This window comes from Erythrolamprus reginae, chromosome 2 (genome assembly GCF_031021105.1).
Source record: "Erythrolamprus reginae isolate rEryReg1 chromosome 2, rEryReg1.hap1, whole genome shotgun sequence".
In the NCBI taxonomy this organism is placed as follows: domain Eukaryota; kingdom Metazoa; phylum Chordata; class Lepidosauria; order Squamata; family Dipsadidae; genus Erythrolamprus; species Erythrolamprus reginae.
Window position 1 is genome coordinate 169,268,611 of NC_091951.1, and position 15,778 is coordinate 169,284,388.

The following is a 15,778-nucleotide window of genomic DNA, read 5'->3' on the forward strand; positions in this document are numbered from 1 at the left end:
AAAATTGAATAAATAAATAAAAATAAAATATTTCAAAGGTGCAGCCAATTGTACATGCCCAAGATGAAATATCGGAAAGGAGACTGAACAGCTTCATTATTCCTTATTAATGCTATTCAACAAGGTCAAAAACCACTATTACTAAGCCCTTCGTCAGCTAGTAAAGCAGCAAGCAACTATGGAGATGCCTTACCCTTCAGCTAAGGGTTGCTCTAGGGAAGGAACCAGGAGGTCAGAGCTATCTTCTGGCATCTTTGAATCAGAGTGCTGGACTTCTGTTTCTGCCATCTGCTTAAGACCACCTGTTGATAAACAACACTATTAAAAGCAATAGATACCAACCCAGATGTAAATAAATAAATAAACCCAGATGTCAAAATTAGATTAGGAGATAGCATTAGATAATGGACATTTACCCAGAATGAAGGTTTAACATTATTAGTACAAGGCTAAGAAATAAGAAATATAATAACAATGTGGATAAAATTAGAGATGTATAGAAATATATTGCCAGTCTGTTAAATCTACTACTTAATAGAATAGAATTCACTCAGGGAAAGGCTTAGAAAGAGAAAAAGGAAGTAGAGAGGGGGAAAGAAAGTATAAGAAGGTAGGTGGGAATGGTAGAGAGAAAGAAGGGAGTGAACAGAAAAGATATGAGCAGATTGATTAATAACAGCACAATTTGAAGTTAAAATAAGCTATTGATTATATGTATGAAATTAACGTTATGGATGTATTTTTTACACACAGGGGCATCGCTCACGGGGACGCAAAAAATCGCCAAAATGAATCCACATGCATGCCCCTGTGTGAGATTTTGCTACTTGCACAGGTACAGGAAGCAAAATTGTGATCGATCCAACACTCGCGCTGCAGAGCCGTGGAGTTACACACAATTAGCTGTTCTGGCAGCAGCCCATCATTGCCTTCCCCATTGACTTTTCTTGTCAGGAGACAAGAAGGTTGCAAATATTGATCACGTGACCCCAGGATACTGCAAACATTGTAAATACAAGCTGGTTGCCAAGCACCCAAAGTTTGATTAAGTGACTGTGGGGTTGCTGTGGCAGTTTTTAAAAAACTTATTTGTAAGTCACTTTTTTCTAGCAGCATCATAAACTTTGAATGGTCAATAAACAAATGGTTGTCAGTTGAGGACTACCCATAACAAATATTCCATCACATGCTAGTTTTTGTTGCATACAGAAGAGAACATATTTATCAGTAATCCCTTTCCAATAACTCAATCAAAAGGGTAAGGAATGGGGAAAAATATGAATAATCCTCAATAAGCAACATCACCTCCCACATCTCTGGTTGAGAATTGTCTTCAGGGCTAAATGTATATTTGACTACCCCAAAAAGAAAACGGTAGTGACACAGATAGATTCCTGTGTCTAGACAATATTGTTCAATCCTTAACCAAGGTACAGCAGCTTTCCCCACTTTGGATTCTAATTACAGATCTATTTTATTGACTTTTACTGAAAGATATTTAACCACAAAATATCAATGAATAGGATGTTGCAATTCACAACCGATCCCTAAGAATGGCTCTATATTCAATAACTGGATTAATATATTAATGTATTACAATTCAGTTTCTTGCTGCTGCATTCATGTGTTGAACAAAATCATAAACCACAGCCATCCTAGAATGCCTTGCTGAAATTTGACAATGAAGTTGAAAATTTATACTTTTAAAGTATCTGAAAACTCAGTAAAAAAGGTTTAGTAAAACTATATTTTAAAAAAACCTTGAAGAAATAAGAGCCTAATACAGGTAATCCTCATCTTACAACCATGAAGTTACAATGATATGAAAAAAATGATCTACAATCGTTCTTGCACTTATAACCATTGCAACATTGTACCATCATGATCAAAATTCACCAGTTTGGCAACTGGTATGTGCATACAACAGTAACAGAATTCCCGGTCATGGGATCGCTGTTTGTGACCTGTCTAGCTGACTTCCAGCAAAATCAATGAGGGAATATGTTAAATATGTTAAAGGGTTAAATAAGATTCAGGGAGGAAGTGTTTTTAATGGGAAAGTGAACACAAGAACAAGGGGGCACAATCTGAGTTTAGTTGGGAGAAAGATCAGAAGCAACATGAGAAAATATTATTTTACTGAAAGAGTAGTAGATGCTTTGAACAAACGTCCAGCAGGTGTGGTTAGTAAATCCACAGTAACTGAATTTAAACATGCCTGCGATAAACATATATCCATCCTAAGATAAAATACAGGAAATACTATAAGGGTAGAGTAGATGAACCATGAGGTCTTTTTCTGCTGTCAATCTTCTATGTTCCTATATTAGATGGATTTGCTGAATGATTCACTTAACAACTACCTTGCTTAGCAATGGAAATTCTAGTCCCAATTGTGGACATCAGAGGACTATCTATATATCAGCCTCTCCACTTCCTACAATGTTGCTGGGCAATTTCTGTACCCTCTGCAGATTTCAGAAGCCAATGTTCCATTTTTAAAGTCTTCTATGACTCTAAAAACTTGCTTGTCCTCATTATAAATCAAAACTAACTTGTATCTTACTAAAATTAAACAATCCACATTAAGGCTTTGAATAATTTGTAAAGCTACCCAATGAAGGCAATCACAATGTGTAGCAATCAGAATTTGATATAGGAACACACAATGGGTTGCAAATCCTGTTGCTACTGGTTTGTGCACCCCCTTGTGCATGTGCCTCTTATACGCATGCGCAGAAGCGTCCGGGGTGGGTGGGCAGAGCCTCCAGCCACTGCCACCGGTTCATAGAACCGGGCCATATCGGTAGCAACCCACTGCTGGAACACACATGTCATGTAAATATCACAACAAGTTGCTTTTACTGAGATGAGAAAGAAATGCACCACATTTCCCCTAATTAGTACATTTCCTTTTCAGCAAAAGGCAATTTGAGATAATTACATGAGACACTTTTAAATTAAATGTTTCATCTATAATTTGAGTAAAAAACATAATTTCAGTGATTGCCATTATCACTACAGCAAGATACATACAGTACATCCAAACAATAAAACGTAACTACTTTATATTTATAACAAAGGCTAACGCAATCAATTAGTGAACCAGAAAGTGCTTAACACTCAGTAATTATTTTTTTACAAAAAAATGTTTACATCCCCAGTTCTTGAAGTAGACATACTGTATACATACTAACAAAAATACTTTATTATTTCTCAAAAAGACAATTTGTGGTTTAATAAGCTATTTCTCTCACCATCCTGTTGAGAAGTAGTTTCACTGGTTTCTTCCGTAAGATATTCAAGTAAGCCATCAAATATTTCCAAGAGATTCCTAATAGACTCCTTATCTCCTTTCACAATATTTTCCCCTTAGGCAAAACACACAGCATTATCTTAGAAAAGAAGTAAAAGGTTGAGAGGATGCAACTGAACTGGGCTAAGAGCAAAATTCTCAAGTTCTGCTTGAATAGAGCATTCCTGATAAGTGAACCTGCCAACTGAAAATAGTAACTGCACATGTATTAGATTTTATTATGTTGGGAATAGCTCACTCTAATGAAGAGATGCTGCTTTCAGCAACAGGACAACATGCAGAATCAGTTTGCCTGGCCTTCCTCCAAGAAAGGTAATGCTGAAAGAAAAATTCATCATATAATTCCCCTAGTTACACTATACAATAGCTGTCTCGAATCTGCATTGTCAAAAAAGCCCAGTAACCCAACATAAAAAGTTGTAATACCAGCATAACTGGGGCATCAAGTTATATGGGGGGGGGGGGGGGGGTTAATTAAAACCAGAGAACATGAATTCTGTCACTTGTTTGAATCAGCTCAGTGAAAAACATTAGAACATCTGGGACAACATTTAATCCATGATATATTTAGGGATACAGTACTATGAGTTTTAAAGGCTCATAACATATCCTTTTATTCTTCCCTCTACGCTATGTGCTTTGTCACTAAAAGGATTCTGTAATTGCTTCTGAACTACATTTCACAGTTTTGATGGGGATTGTTTTGCTACTTTGCTAAAACCATCTCAAGGAAAACCAGTTTGTTACAACCTACAACCGAGACTTTCCTGTTAGGAAGATGGCTTGCACAGAGGCAAGTCAATCAGGAAAAGATTCAGCTGTTGGCTCCTTCCAGTACCCTGCAATACTGTACATATTTAGAGCCTAATGCTTTCAAAGTGCATCCTACAAAGTTTAAATCCCATTAGAACAAGGGACAGTTTAGATGAGAAACTGATTCTTTGCCAGTTGTAAGTCAAGGTACTGAATCATTTATTGTGTAAACAAAGATAGCCTATTACATAATGTGCACTATCAAGATTCTTTGGAAACATTTACTTATAATTACAACTCAGTTTGTCGCTACCAATTTTCATTTTATTTACCAGATAAAACATTATTAACACCTGGTGGAAGTATCTTGTATTAAGCGCAAGTTTTTAATCAGCTAATTACATGTTTTAGTATTAATGGAGTTCGAACGTAATATAAAAGTGTCCTCCTTGCTGTTAATGCAAAAGATAGCACAGCTTTTAATATTGCTGAGACTGACAAAAATTTGTTTCAGCAGAACACAACAAATAGTTGCCATACATTTTACTATAGTTAAAGCAGGTCTCTAGCATAATTGTGTTCTTGTTCATTTTGACTATAGCTTTTATAAAAGTAAGGCATGCCTGAAAGTACCTCTGTAATAATTTTATGCGATCAAAATTTATTCCAAATTTTCAGCAATGGATTTAAAATCTGTAAAGCAGATTAAAACTACTTGAAAACAACCTTCCCTGAAGCTTACTTTTGAATAGACATTTCTAAGACTGCAGATTCTATTTTATTTCAGTGATTTTAATAGAACAATTTGTGAGCCAGGACTTTGGAGCAGATTGCTCAGCAGCTGTCAAAGATCTTTAGAGGAACTTACTTGTAAGCAAAATAAAAAATAAAATGCCATAAAAAGTATCTAAGCATCTCAATATTGCAAATTTGAATAAAGCAGCATCTAACTTGAAATACAGTGATCCCTCGATTAGCACGGTCTCGATTAGCGCGAAACGCTGCAACGCGGTTTTTCAAAAAATATTAATTAAAAAATAAGTCCGCGCTAGTTCTCTCTCTCTTTCTCTCCCTGTTGCCGGCGTGGTATATGAGAGAGAAAGAGAGAGGCAGAGGTCGGGCGCATTACCGGGAGGTGGAGGTGGCGTGGGGACGCTGGGTGCCGGGGACACCGAGGAGGGGGTGGACGTGGCCTCTCAGCTGCAGAGCCGAACAAGGGCGGAGGCAACGGTGGAGTCCGGCGCTGGGGCCATACGGGGCCGCTCATCCAGGGGGGCGTGGACTGGCAAGTCGCCCTCCTTTCTCTTTCTTTCTCTCTCTTATACCACACCGGTAACAGGGAGAGAAAGAGAGAGAGCGGAGGGCACCTTGCCGGTCCACGCCCCCCTAGATGAGCGGCTCCGCATGGCCCCAGCGCCGCCCAGGCAAAGGGGAAACCCCAAGATCGCTTGCCGCTTGCCGCTTGCCGTATTGCAGCGAAGGAGGCGAAGCAAGGCTCCAAGCTGCAATACGGCAAGCGGCAAGCGGCAAGCGATCGTGGGGTTTCCCCTTTGCCTGGGCGGCGGGAAGACCAAGGGAAGGTTCCTTCAGCCGCCCAACACCTGATCCGCTCCGCAGCGCGGCAGCAGCGAGGAGCCGAAGATGGGGTTTCCCCTTTGCCTTTACCCCATCTTCGGCTCCGCGCTGCGGAGCAGATCAGCTGTTGGGCGGCTGAAGGAACCTTCCCTTGGTCTTCCCCGCCGCCCACACGCAAACTCCACCATCTGCGCATGTGCGGCCATGAAAAAAATGGTGCGCATGCGTAGATGGTGTTTTTTTACTTCCGCACCACTATAACGCGGAAATCGATTAGCGCGGGAGGTCTTGGAACGTAACCCCCGCGCTAATCGAGAGATCACTGTAAATTTCCATTGTATGATCAAATATAGATTAACTTAAGACAAATGGCTATTTTTAACTAGCTTGCATCACAAAAGTATGGTATATCTTTGCAATATTTTTTTTAGTTATACTCACCAGTTATATGTGACAAGCTGATCTGCAAGTAGTCCAGTGCCAAAGAATCTATCACCGCTTGCACATTATGAATATTGTCTTCTTGGCAAGTAGGAACGGCTATGAAATCTGTTAATAACTTTTTGACATTACTATTGTGCATTACAATATACTATAATGTCAAATAAATGAACTGCATTGTAAATCTTTGGAGACCAAGAAAGTTTCCCCTGCCCAGCATAAGCCAGTTTGTAGAAATGAATATAATTCTGAAGTGACCAATTAATTATTGCACAGAATGTATTTTTAAAAAATACTCCAACATGGTATTCTCAAGTCTGAACTCTACCTTGGCTCCTGGTTTCTTGTGTCTGACATCAAATTCATTGAGGCTCTGCTTTACATTATAGAGATTGTGGTTTATAATTTATCAACTCAGACATACTGAGTGACTCTAAAAATTCCAAATTCAGAGGACAGAAAGGGGGAAAAAGCAATCAAGACAGGTGGTCAAGATAAATATTAAACCTTAATTGAGATTCATCCTTTATTTAAAAGTTTTATATTTCTGTTTTCCAAATTCAGAACACTTTTCTTTTAAATGCAGATGCAGTAAGGAAAATTAAGCTTAAAAAAATTAAGTTATTAAACCTCTTAATTTAGATTTATGCCCAAAGTGTTTCAAATGTAAATATGGAATTGTTACCTTGCTGTAAGGATAATGCAAGATACATGCATTCTTACCAGGGACTTTTTCTCCTAATATCGATTCATAAAGATGAACAAAAACTTCAGCTCCACAGTCAGAGAAGCTATTAACATGCAGATGTATGTTACATTTTGTCAGAAGATCATTGGCAATGTTGACCCAATCTATTTTAAAATTACAAGAGAATATGAAATATTATGGTACAGAAAAAAAACAGAAGATGCATTAGCATAAGGATGGATTGAGACATCTTTACCAAGCATCCCAGTAAGTTTTTTTTTAATGCTTTTATACTAGGATTAAAAATAGAACTCAGCTACTTGAATCCAAAAGCTGTAACCAAAATTTAGCAAATCATAGTCTAATTCCCACAAGATGAAATTGTGATCGTAGGGATAAGGTTTCGTTTAGTAAAACTGAACATCTTCCCCTCTCAAATTCTATCAAATTTATTTACATCCTGGATATTACCCAAGTAACCTCAGAATTAAGTATTGTGTTTGATACTTATTGGAAATAACTGTTTCCCCCCATCATTTTACTCAAATTTCTTTGAATTGGAACTACTTTGAACAGGAAAAATACAACTTAATTGTTCCATCTATTTTATAAAAAACAACCGTAGTTGTCCAGACCTTATTGAACTACACATCTTACAATGCTCTACTTCTTGACTTTTGTTTTATCAATGTATAAAATACAAAGAAAAATAAAAACTGACATGTCATAAATTGGCCAATTTTTTTTACCAAAAGTTCCATCTCACAATGCAATAGTGCCAAACCAAGCAAAGGCAAACTGTAAGCATTAAGTGATTTTTCAAAGCCAGCAGTTCTCCGCAACGCAACTCCAATGTGATGTGCCACAGACTGTTAGCAACTACATCTAAATCCTTAATCTGGTACTTAAATCTACTCAGAAATAATTCTAATAAAAATCAACAAGACCTACCAGATATCTCAAACATAAGGGTGTTTACGGGGTAGGATTTTCAAAAGCCAGAGCATAATGGCAGTCATATCATTGTAGGGAAGGAGGAGTATGGAGCAGATGGTCCTCCAGCTGCTTTTTCTTACAACAGCCTATATAACTCACTGAACCACCTCTAGCCAATTACATTGTGGTTAGGTTTAAACCTGGCTCTAAGATGTATCATTCTGCATATTATGCAAATATATTATAGTTAGTGGGTAAGCAAGCCATTTAAGCACAATCAATGTCAGTTTTGGATAAATAGGTTACATTTACAATTTACCAAAACATTTTAAAATAGGGAAATCTATTTTAAATCAACATTTCTTCCTGCTTTATGCAACAAGAGACTATTACTACCCTTCACTTCAGTCAACGGTATAATCCAGACTTCCTTCTCCTCCTTTTTTAAACTTACTATCTTTCAGGCTAACTTATAGCACGCCAGAGTGCCTTATTATCCTTTCCCCATTACTCCCCGAGAAAAAAAGAATGACCACTAAAACATAAATAGCATAAATATGTTCTTAAGCTGCACCGTTCTTAAGAAAGTAACTTTGCTCAAGTCTTGATGCTCATTCACAAGTACATTTATATTTTTCTCATCTGGAGCTGTAACAGACTACTAACACGATTCTCCTCCTACAGCAGGGTTCTCCAACCTTAGCAACTTTAAGACTTGTGTACTTCAACTTGAAGTACACAAGTCTTAAAGCTGCTAAGGTTGGAGAACCCTGTTTACAAGGTCTTGAGGAATTTTTTTTTTAAGGCTGTTTTCACTGAGCAGCACCATTTGTGCAAGGGAAAGCGTAAGAGCATCAAGTCTCTCCATTTGGGGAGACTGAATCCCACCCACCTCTTTCCGCAGCAGCAGAAGCCATTCCGCGATCTTTCACTGCAAAAAAAACACCCCTGCGCCCAGCAGCCGCCAAAACGCAGGACGTCAAACCTTCGGCGATTTAAATCCTGCACCGCTCTCCGGACTTCTGCGTGGTGATTGGTCAGCCTGTAGCGGAAAAGGCGGAACTTCCTTTTGGCTTTATTCCCTTTCCCCCCTCCCTCGTCTAGTTCCGGATGGGCTAATGCTGTTCAGTTACGCTTCTTATTGTTTATTTTCCACCCAGATCGGTTTCTACGGCAACGAAGGGAGGGGGGATTATTAGCGAAAGCTTTGTCCCCAGAGAGGCTTAGTCCCCAGAGAAAAAGGGGGGGGACAGGGCGCGCGCGCGCAATGTAAAGCCTCGAGCGGGAACAGGACGATGTTGCTGGCGTTCTGTTAGGCCAGAAGTCTTCAAACTTGACCACTTTAAGACTGCTGGACTTCAACTCCCAGAATTCTTCAGCCAGCATAGCTTTTATTTTATTTATTTTATTTTTTAATTTTGTCCAATACATGATACACATTGAAGAGAATAGATGTGTAGTAATATAAATAAAGAAAAGGATAGAAGAAAAGATATAAAAATATAGGAGAACATATATGAAAGGAAGAAAAGATAAAGGAGATAAGGAGAGACAACTGGACAGGGGACAGAAGGCACACTGGTGCACTTATGCACGCCCCTTACTGACCTCTTAGGAACCTGGAGAGGTCAATCGTGGATAGTCTAAGGGAAAAATGTTTGAGGTTAGGGGTTGACACTACTGAGTCAGGTAATGAGTTCCACGCTTCAACAACTCGGTTGCTGAAGTCATATTTTTTACAGTCAAGTTTGGAGCGGTTAATATTAAGTTTGAATCTGTTGCATGATCTTGTGTTGTTGCGATTGAAGCTGAAGTAGTTATTGACAGGTAGAACGTTGCAGCATATGATCTTCTGGGCGTCGTAGTTCTAGGCTTTCTAGACCTAGGATTGTTAGTCTGCTTTCGTAGGGTATTCTGTTTTGAGTGGAGGAGTGAAGGGCTCTTCTGGTGAAGTATTTTTGGACATTTTCAAGGGTGTTGATGTCCGAGATGTGGTATGGGTTCCAGACAGATGAACTGTATTCAAGGATGGGTCTGGCAAAAGTTTTGTAGGCTCTGGTGAGTAGTGTGAGATTGCCGGAGCAGAAGCTGCGTAGGATCAGGTTAACAACTCTGGAAGCCTTTTTGGCGATATTGTTGCAGTGGGCTTTGGCACTTAGCTAATTTGATATTAGTATTCCAAGGTCTTTTACTGAGTGGGGGTTGGCTGTGAGATTTTGTTTATTCAGTTTATATATGAGGTTCGGATTCTTTTTGCCGATGTGGAGAGTAGAACATTTGCTGGTTGATATTTGAAGTTGCCAGGTGTTAGACCAACCTGAGACAGTCGAGGTCTTTTTGGAGAGTAGATGTGTTGTCCGTGGTGTTGAAAAGTTTTACATCATCGGCGAAAAGAACACAGTTGCTTGTGATATGATCACAGAGGTCGTTGATGTAGAGAATGAATAGAGTAGGTCCTAGTATGCTGCCTTGGGGAAAGCCACTTTTAAGAGGGACGAGTGGAAATGGCGCTTCCAATTTTGACAAATTGTTGCCTGTTTGACAGTAATGCAGTAATCCAACTGTGGAGGAATCCTGAGATGCCATAGGATTTGAGTTTTAGTAGTAGTTTGTCATGGACCACTGAATTGAAGGCTTTACAAAAGTCAATATAAATTGCATCAATGGATTTTCCTTGATCTAGGTGGGTAGTCCATATGTTTTTGCAGTGAAGTAGTTGAAGGTTGCAGGATAATTTTTTTCTGAATCCAAGTTGTTTGTTAGAGAGTAGGTTATTAGATTCTAAGTAAAGGATAATTGATTGATTTATAATTGATTCCATGACTTTACATGAGATGCAGCATAGCGAAATTGGTCTGTACTTGTCAACAAGAGAAGGGTCTCCTTTTTTGAAGATGGGGATGACCACTGCTTTTGACCATAGCTTGGGGAGTGCGTATCTGAACTGAGTAGCATAACTGGCTGGAGAATTCTGGGAGTTGTAGTCCACAAATCTTAAAGTGGCCAAGTTTGAGGGTGCCTGTGTTAGGCTATTTGTCGGAGCCTTGCCATTAGCACACCTGGCTTCCTTCCCTCGTAACAATCTTGTGAGTTGCGGTAGACTGAGATGCCTGCCCAAGGGTCATTCGGAGAGTTGAGGAAACCTCAGTAGGGTTGACTGGCATCCAGCTTCTGCAAGGATTTTTGAAACAAGGTTCAAGTTTCAAGTTTAATCAGATTTGTATGCCGCCCCTCTCCGCAGACTCGGGGCGGCTCACAGCAATAGCAATACAATGTAAGACAAATCCAATATTTAAATTACTTTAAAAAACACCACAAATTAAAACCAATCATACACACTAGCGTGCCATGCATAAATTTTATAAGCTTAGGGGGTTGGCATCCAGATGCAAAAATGCAAAGAGCCACACACACATTTGCATTCTTAACCAGCTGTCTACAAGGAGTATCAATCCTCCCATTCTTCACCATCAGTCAAGAGCTCAAGAAACCAGAAACTCCACTTGCCTCTTTAAAAAAAGAAAAAAAAAACACCTTTGGGAGAACTATGACCTTGGATGACTGAGCATCTCCATCAACACACACACTTTATGAGCCAAAGATCTGCTCAATTCTGTGCCGAAAGTAACTGCAGAAGCTCCCCTTTCCACCAATTAACCTCTGTGCCCCCAATAAAGGAGAATATTTGTAGCTCAGTGTCGAAAGGAGGAGATCCTTGGTGCTCCCTGAACTTGCTTGTTTTCTTGTAGATGTTTTATTATCCAAATAACATGATGTTATCTAGTTTGGGTAATGAATGTCTGCAAGAAAACAAGAAAGCTCACAGAGCATCATGCCCCTTGGAATGTCAAGACAAGAAAGGGAGGCTTGGGGAAGGCACCCATCCATCAACGAACACAAAGTCAGAAATCAATCAGGTAGAGCATGTTGGAGATGGGCTTTCAGTTTATTCCCGGAAAAGGAGGAATGGTTTTGCCGGAGGAGAAGTTGCAGTGCCACAACATTCATTTGGAGCAGAAAGCAGAGGGTGGCGATTAATTTCTAGGTCTGACCATATCGCAAGATCTAAAATGGACACCTAACATCAAAAACATCAAAAAAGGACAACAAATAATGTTCTTTTTGCACCAACTCAGAAAACTCAAACTGCCCAAAGAACTGCTCATACAGTTCTACAGAGGAATTATGGAATCTGTCATCTGCACTTCTATAACTGTCTGGGTTGGTTCTGCAACCCAATAAGACCGACACAGACTTCAGAGGATAATTATAACTGCAGAAAAAACAATTGCTATCAACAATTGCCTTACATTGAGAACCTGTTTACTGCACAAATCAAAAAGAGGGCTGTGAAAATATTTACAGACACCTCAATCCTGGACACAAACAGCTTCAACTCCTATCCTCAAAACAACGCTATAGAGCACAGCACATCAGAACACGTGTTGACCTATCCAGATTTCTAAGAGGTCAGTAAGGGGCGAGTACAAGTGCACTAGAGTGCCTTCCGTCCCCTGTCCTATTGCTCTCCTGTACTGTATCTCCTATACCTTTCTTCTATTCCTATATTTCTTCTTCTATTCTTTCATTGATATGTTTTATTCCTATAACTTCTCTTCTATTCTTTCTTAGATATATTTTACTATGAGTATATCCTCTATAATCTTCATCATATATTTTACTATGTGTGTATCCACTAAAACCCTCATTGTGTATTGGACAAAATCAATCAATCAATCAATAAATAAACAATTAGACACAATCACATTTTTTCCTGAATGCCATCACTCTACTAAACAAATAATTCTCTCAGCACTATATATTTACTAAATCTGCACTACTATTAATCTTCTCATCGTTCCCATCACCCATCTCCTCCCACAAATGACTATATGACTGTAATGTTGTTGCTTGTATCTAGAAAATTTATATTGACTGGTTTCTAATATGATTTGATTGCTTATTTGTACGTGGACTATCATTAAGTGTTGTACTTTATAATTCTTGATGAACTTATCTTTTCTTTTATGTACACTGAGAGAATATGCACCAAGACAAATCCCTTATGTGTCCAATCACACTTGGCCAATAAAATTCTATTCTTGTCATAATATGAGGCAAAATTCACGTAACTGTTTCATTAAGCAACAGACATTTTGGGCTCAGTTGTGATCATAAATTGAGGACTACCTGTGTTTTACTTATAGCTGTTGAAAGTCCCATTGGAATCACACTCAAAAGCATGAAATCCTAAGGGTGCTGCTAATTGCTGATTTTGTGGCTAACACTTGTAACTGTTCCATTTGTTCAGACTGTTGTTTTCAATCTCTATTTTTCCTGCAAAAGGTTAACAATCTTAATGTTAACACACCTTATTTCTGGTTGCCTTTTTCCTGATTTGTCACAGGGGAGCAGAACTCTATGTGCTAGAATTGTTTTAATTACATTGTTGTGATGTTGTTTAGCACTAGAGCTCCCTTAAACTCTGCAGTAATGAATATTCTATCACCGTGCTGCAACTATAATTCACTGCTTAAGGGGAACAATATACTATTTTCTAATTCTTTTAGGTTTATTTAACATCTACTGTGCTGTTCCAGTTTTAGAATGCAACGTCTGCTTGTTTTATGTTAGGCTCAATCATCAATAAAAATATTGCTTTTTTTTAGTTGTACCAAAACAATATATTTAAGAAAGTAAGTTTTTCTTCTTGTGCGAATGTATTGCTATTCTTGTACTATTATTTTATTGCTGATGTTAGCAACTAAAATAGGTTAAGCAGAATATACAGCATATTATTAATGATCTGACTCTTTAACCATGCAATATTACAACAATACAATTAAATTCCTTTGTATTAAATATACACATTGACCTGTTAGACTGGACATTCAGAATGGTGGCAGTACTAATTTTAGTATGAGGCAGAAAGCTTCTGTTTTTTAATACATTTTCATGGCCATAACATATTCACTATACTTTAGTTTCCAAGCTAAAATACAGTGAAAGGAAAACAATCTGTTGACATTCCACCTATCATATTGCTGAATTACTGAACTCCCTACTGGTGTTGGGTTTTTTTTTTCCCCACAGCAACAATCCTACAGACTGGGTTGGAATAGTTGGACTAAAAGTCCATTGAGCTTTCATAATTGAGAATAGAATAGAATTTGCATCTCCCATTCCTAATTCATCCACTGAACTATTCCATGTTACTAGCTCTCTTAATAAAAGCATACTGGAAGAACTGTGGTAAGCAACTCTTCAACCAATCTGAATATATCATTACATTATAGGTAGCTGCTACATTTATTATACAACCAGATACTTATTCCTTAGCAAAAAAAACACCCCCTCTTATGAAAGACATCTGAGGTTTTGTCATCACATGTCAATTGTATGGCTTTCCTGTAGCTTCATGTTTTGCCAAATGGATATTTATGTGGTGGAATGAAAACCAGACACACTTTTCCTGCCAAAACAGAGTTTAGACGTGAAAGTTTTGCTGATTTCTAGGGAGGTGGCTGTGCTTCCTGAACTCTGCTTCATTCATAAACATGCCTTGCAAATACTATAATACTATGTTGCCGGCATGGAACAGATTGCACAATAAAGGACAATGACCATATGACAAAGTCATATGTCAGAGCAAAACTGGTGATAGAAACAACCATGTATGCATCCAAGGGAGATCATTCAGTTATATAGGAATGCTAGATCCATTAAATAAGCAGAACTGAACATTAGATAAGCATGAAAGCAGAACCAGAATCCAAAATGGGGTGGAGGAGTTCCTTGCTGCCCTCTGAGCTTGTTTGTTTTCTTGTAGACATTTCATTACCCAAACTAGCAACATTATGAGTGTAAGGATTGTCCAGTTAAATGAAAAGAAGGAGTAGGGGAGACATGATAACACTGTTCCAATACCTCAAGGGTTGCCACCAAAAAAAGGGAGCCAAACTATTCTCCAAAGCACCTGAGGGTAGGAGCAATGGGTGGAAACTAAATCAAGGAGAGAAGCAATTTAGAACTGAGGAGAAATTTTCTGACAGCTAGAACAATTAATAAATGGAACAACTTGTCTCCAAAAGTTTTGAATGCTCCAACACTGGCAGTTTTTAAGAAGAGGTTGGATAACCATTTGTTTGAACTGATGTAGGGTTTCCTGCCTAAGCGGCGTAGGGTGGGGGTTGGACTAGAAGATCTCCAATTCTATTATTCTATTCTGTATTCTGGTAGCTTGCCCCTTCAGTGGCGGAAGAGACAGAGATTATTTAGTGGGACAGTTTACTGTTGTGTCTTTGGAGGTTTCTTGATGGGGATATTGTTCGCTTGATTCTTGATTTAATGTTAATCTTGGAACTAATTTATGCTGATCTAAGTGCTAATTGCTGGTGGAAACATCTTTTTGTTCCTTTATTATTTATTTATTTGTCAAACAATTATAGGATTGTAATTTGTACAAATAAAACATTAGATAAGTAATGATAAAAAGTAATGATAGAAGACAATAGAACAGTGGTGCACTTATGCACGCCCCTTAACTTAGCTGGTTGATTATCTCTTTTGTAGTCTATAGATATTGTTAATGTCCATGTGTCTATTGATGGCTAATATGTCAAGAGTGTCAGGTTTCTAGAAATTCCCTGGCATTTTTGGATTTGGCCTCCTCTAGGATTGTCATTTTCCCAACTGAAACTGTGGTTAAATCTGTCCATGATGCAAAATTATAAAGAATTTTCATCACCTCTTCTGACTGCTAGTGTTCATGGATGTGTTCTGCTAGTCTTGTACCTATTTATCCTACATTAAAGGTCTTACATTGGAGATTGAATGTTGTAGATGACTCCTGGTTTTTCTTCTGGCGTTACTGAGTTTTTTTGGTTTGTTTAGGATGTTTTGAAGGGCTTTAGTTGGCTTGTGTGCTGTGCTGATTCCATGTGATTGTAGTAGTTTGTTGGTGGTTTCTGAGATACACTTGGGTGTATAGTACTGTGATTCTTTTTAGGGTTTGAGTTGGTGGAGTACTGGGTTGAGTGGTAAGGGACTTTTTGATAAAGTTGCACAGA

At 38.4% G+C, this 15,778-nt stretch overlaps 1 protein-coding gene across 1 annotated transcript in view; it reads right to left on the reverse strand.

Annotated features, from left to right (window-relative positions):
* Positions 1-8,821, reverse strand: part of CEP95 (centrosomal protein 95) — a 52,659-nt gene extending 43,838 nt beyond the window's left edge. The window contains exons 1-5 of the mRNA XM_070740357.1: positions 8,602-8,821; positions 6,809-6,937; positions 6,086-6,193; positions 3,258-3,371; positions 194-302 (exon numbers count right to left, since the gene is read on the reverse strand). Coding sequence (XP_070596458.1) covers positions 194-302; positions 3,258-3,371; positions 6,086-6,193; positions 6,809-6,937; positions 8,602-8,626 — 485 coding nt within the window. The 5' untranslated portion in view covers positions 8,627-8,821. The remainder of the gene's footprint in view (positions 1-193; positions 303-3,257; positions 3,372-6,085; positions 6,194-6,808; positions 6,938-8,601) is intronic.
* Between the last annotated feature and the right edge of the window lie 6,957 nt (positions 8,822-15,778).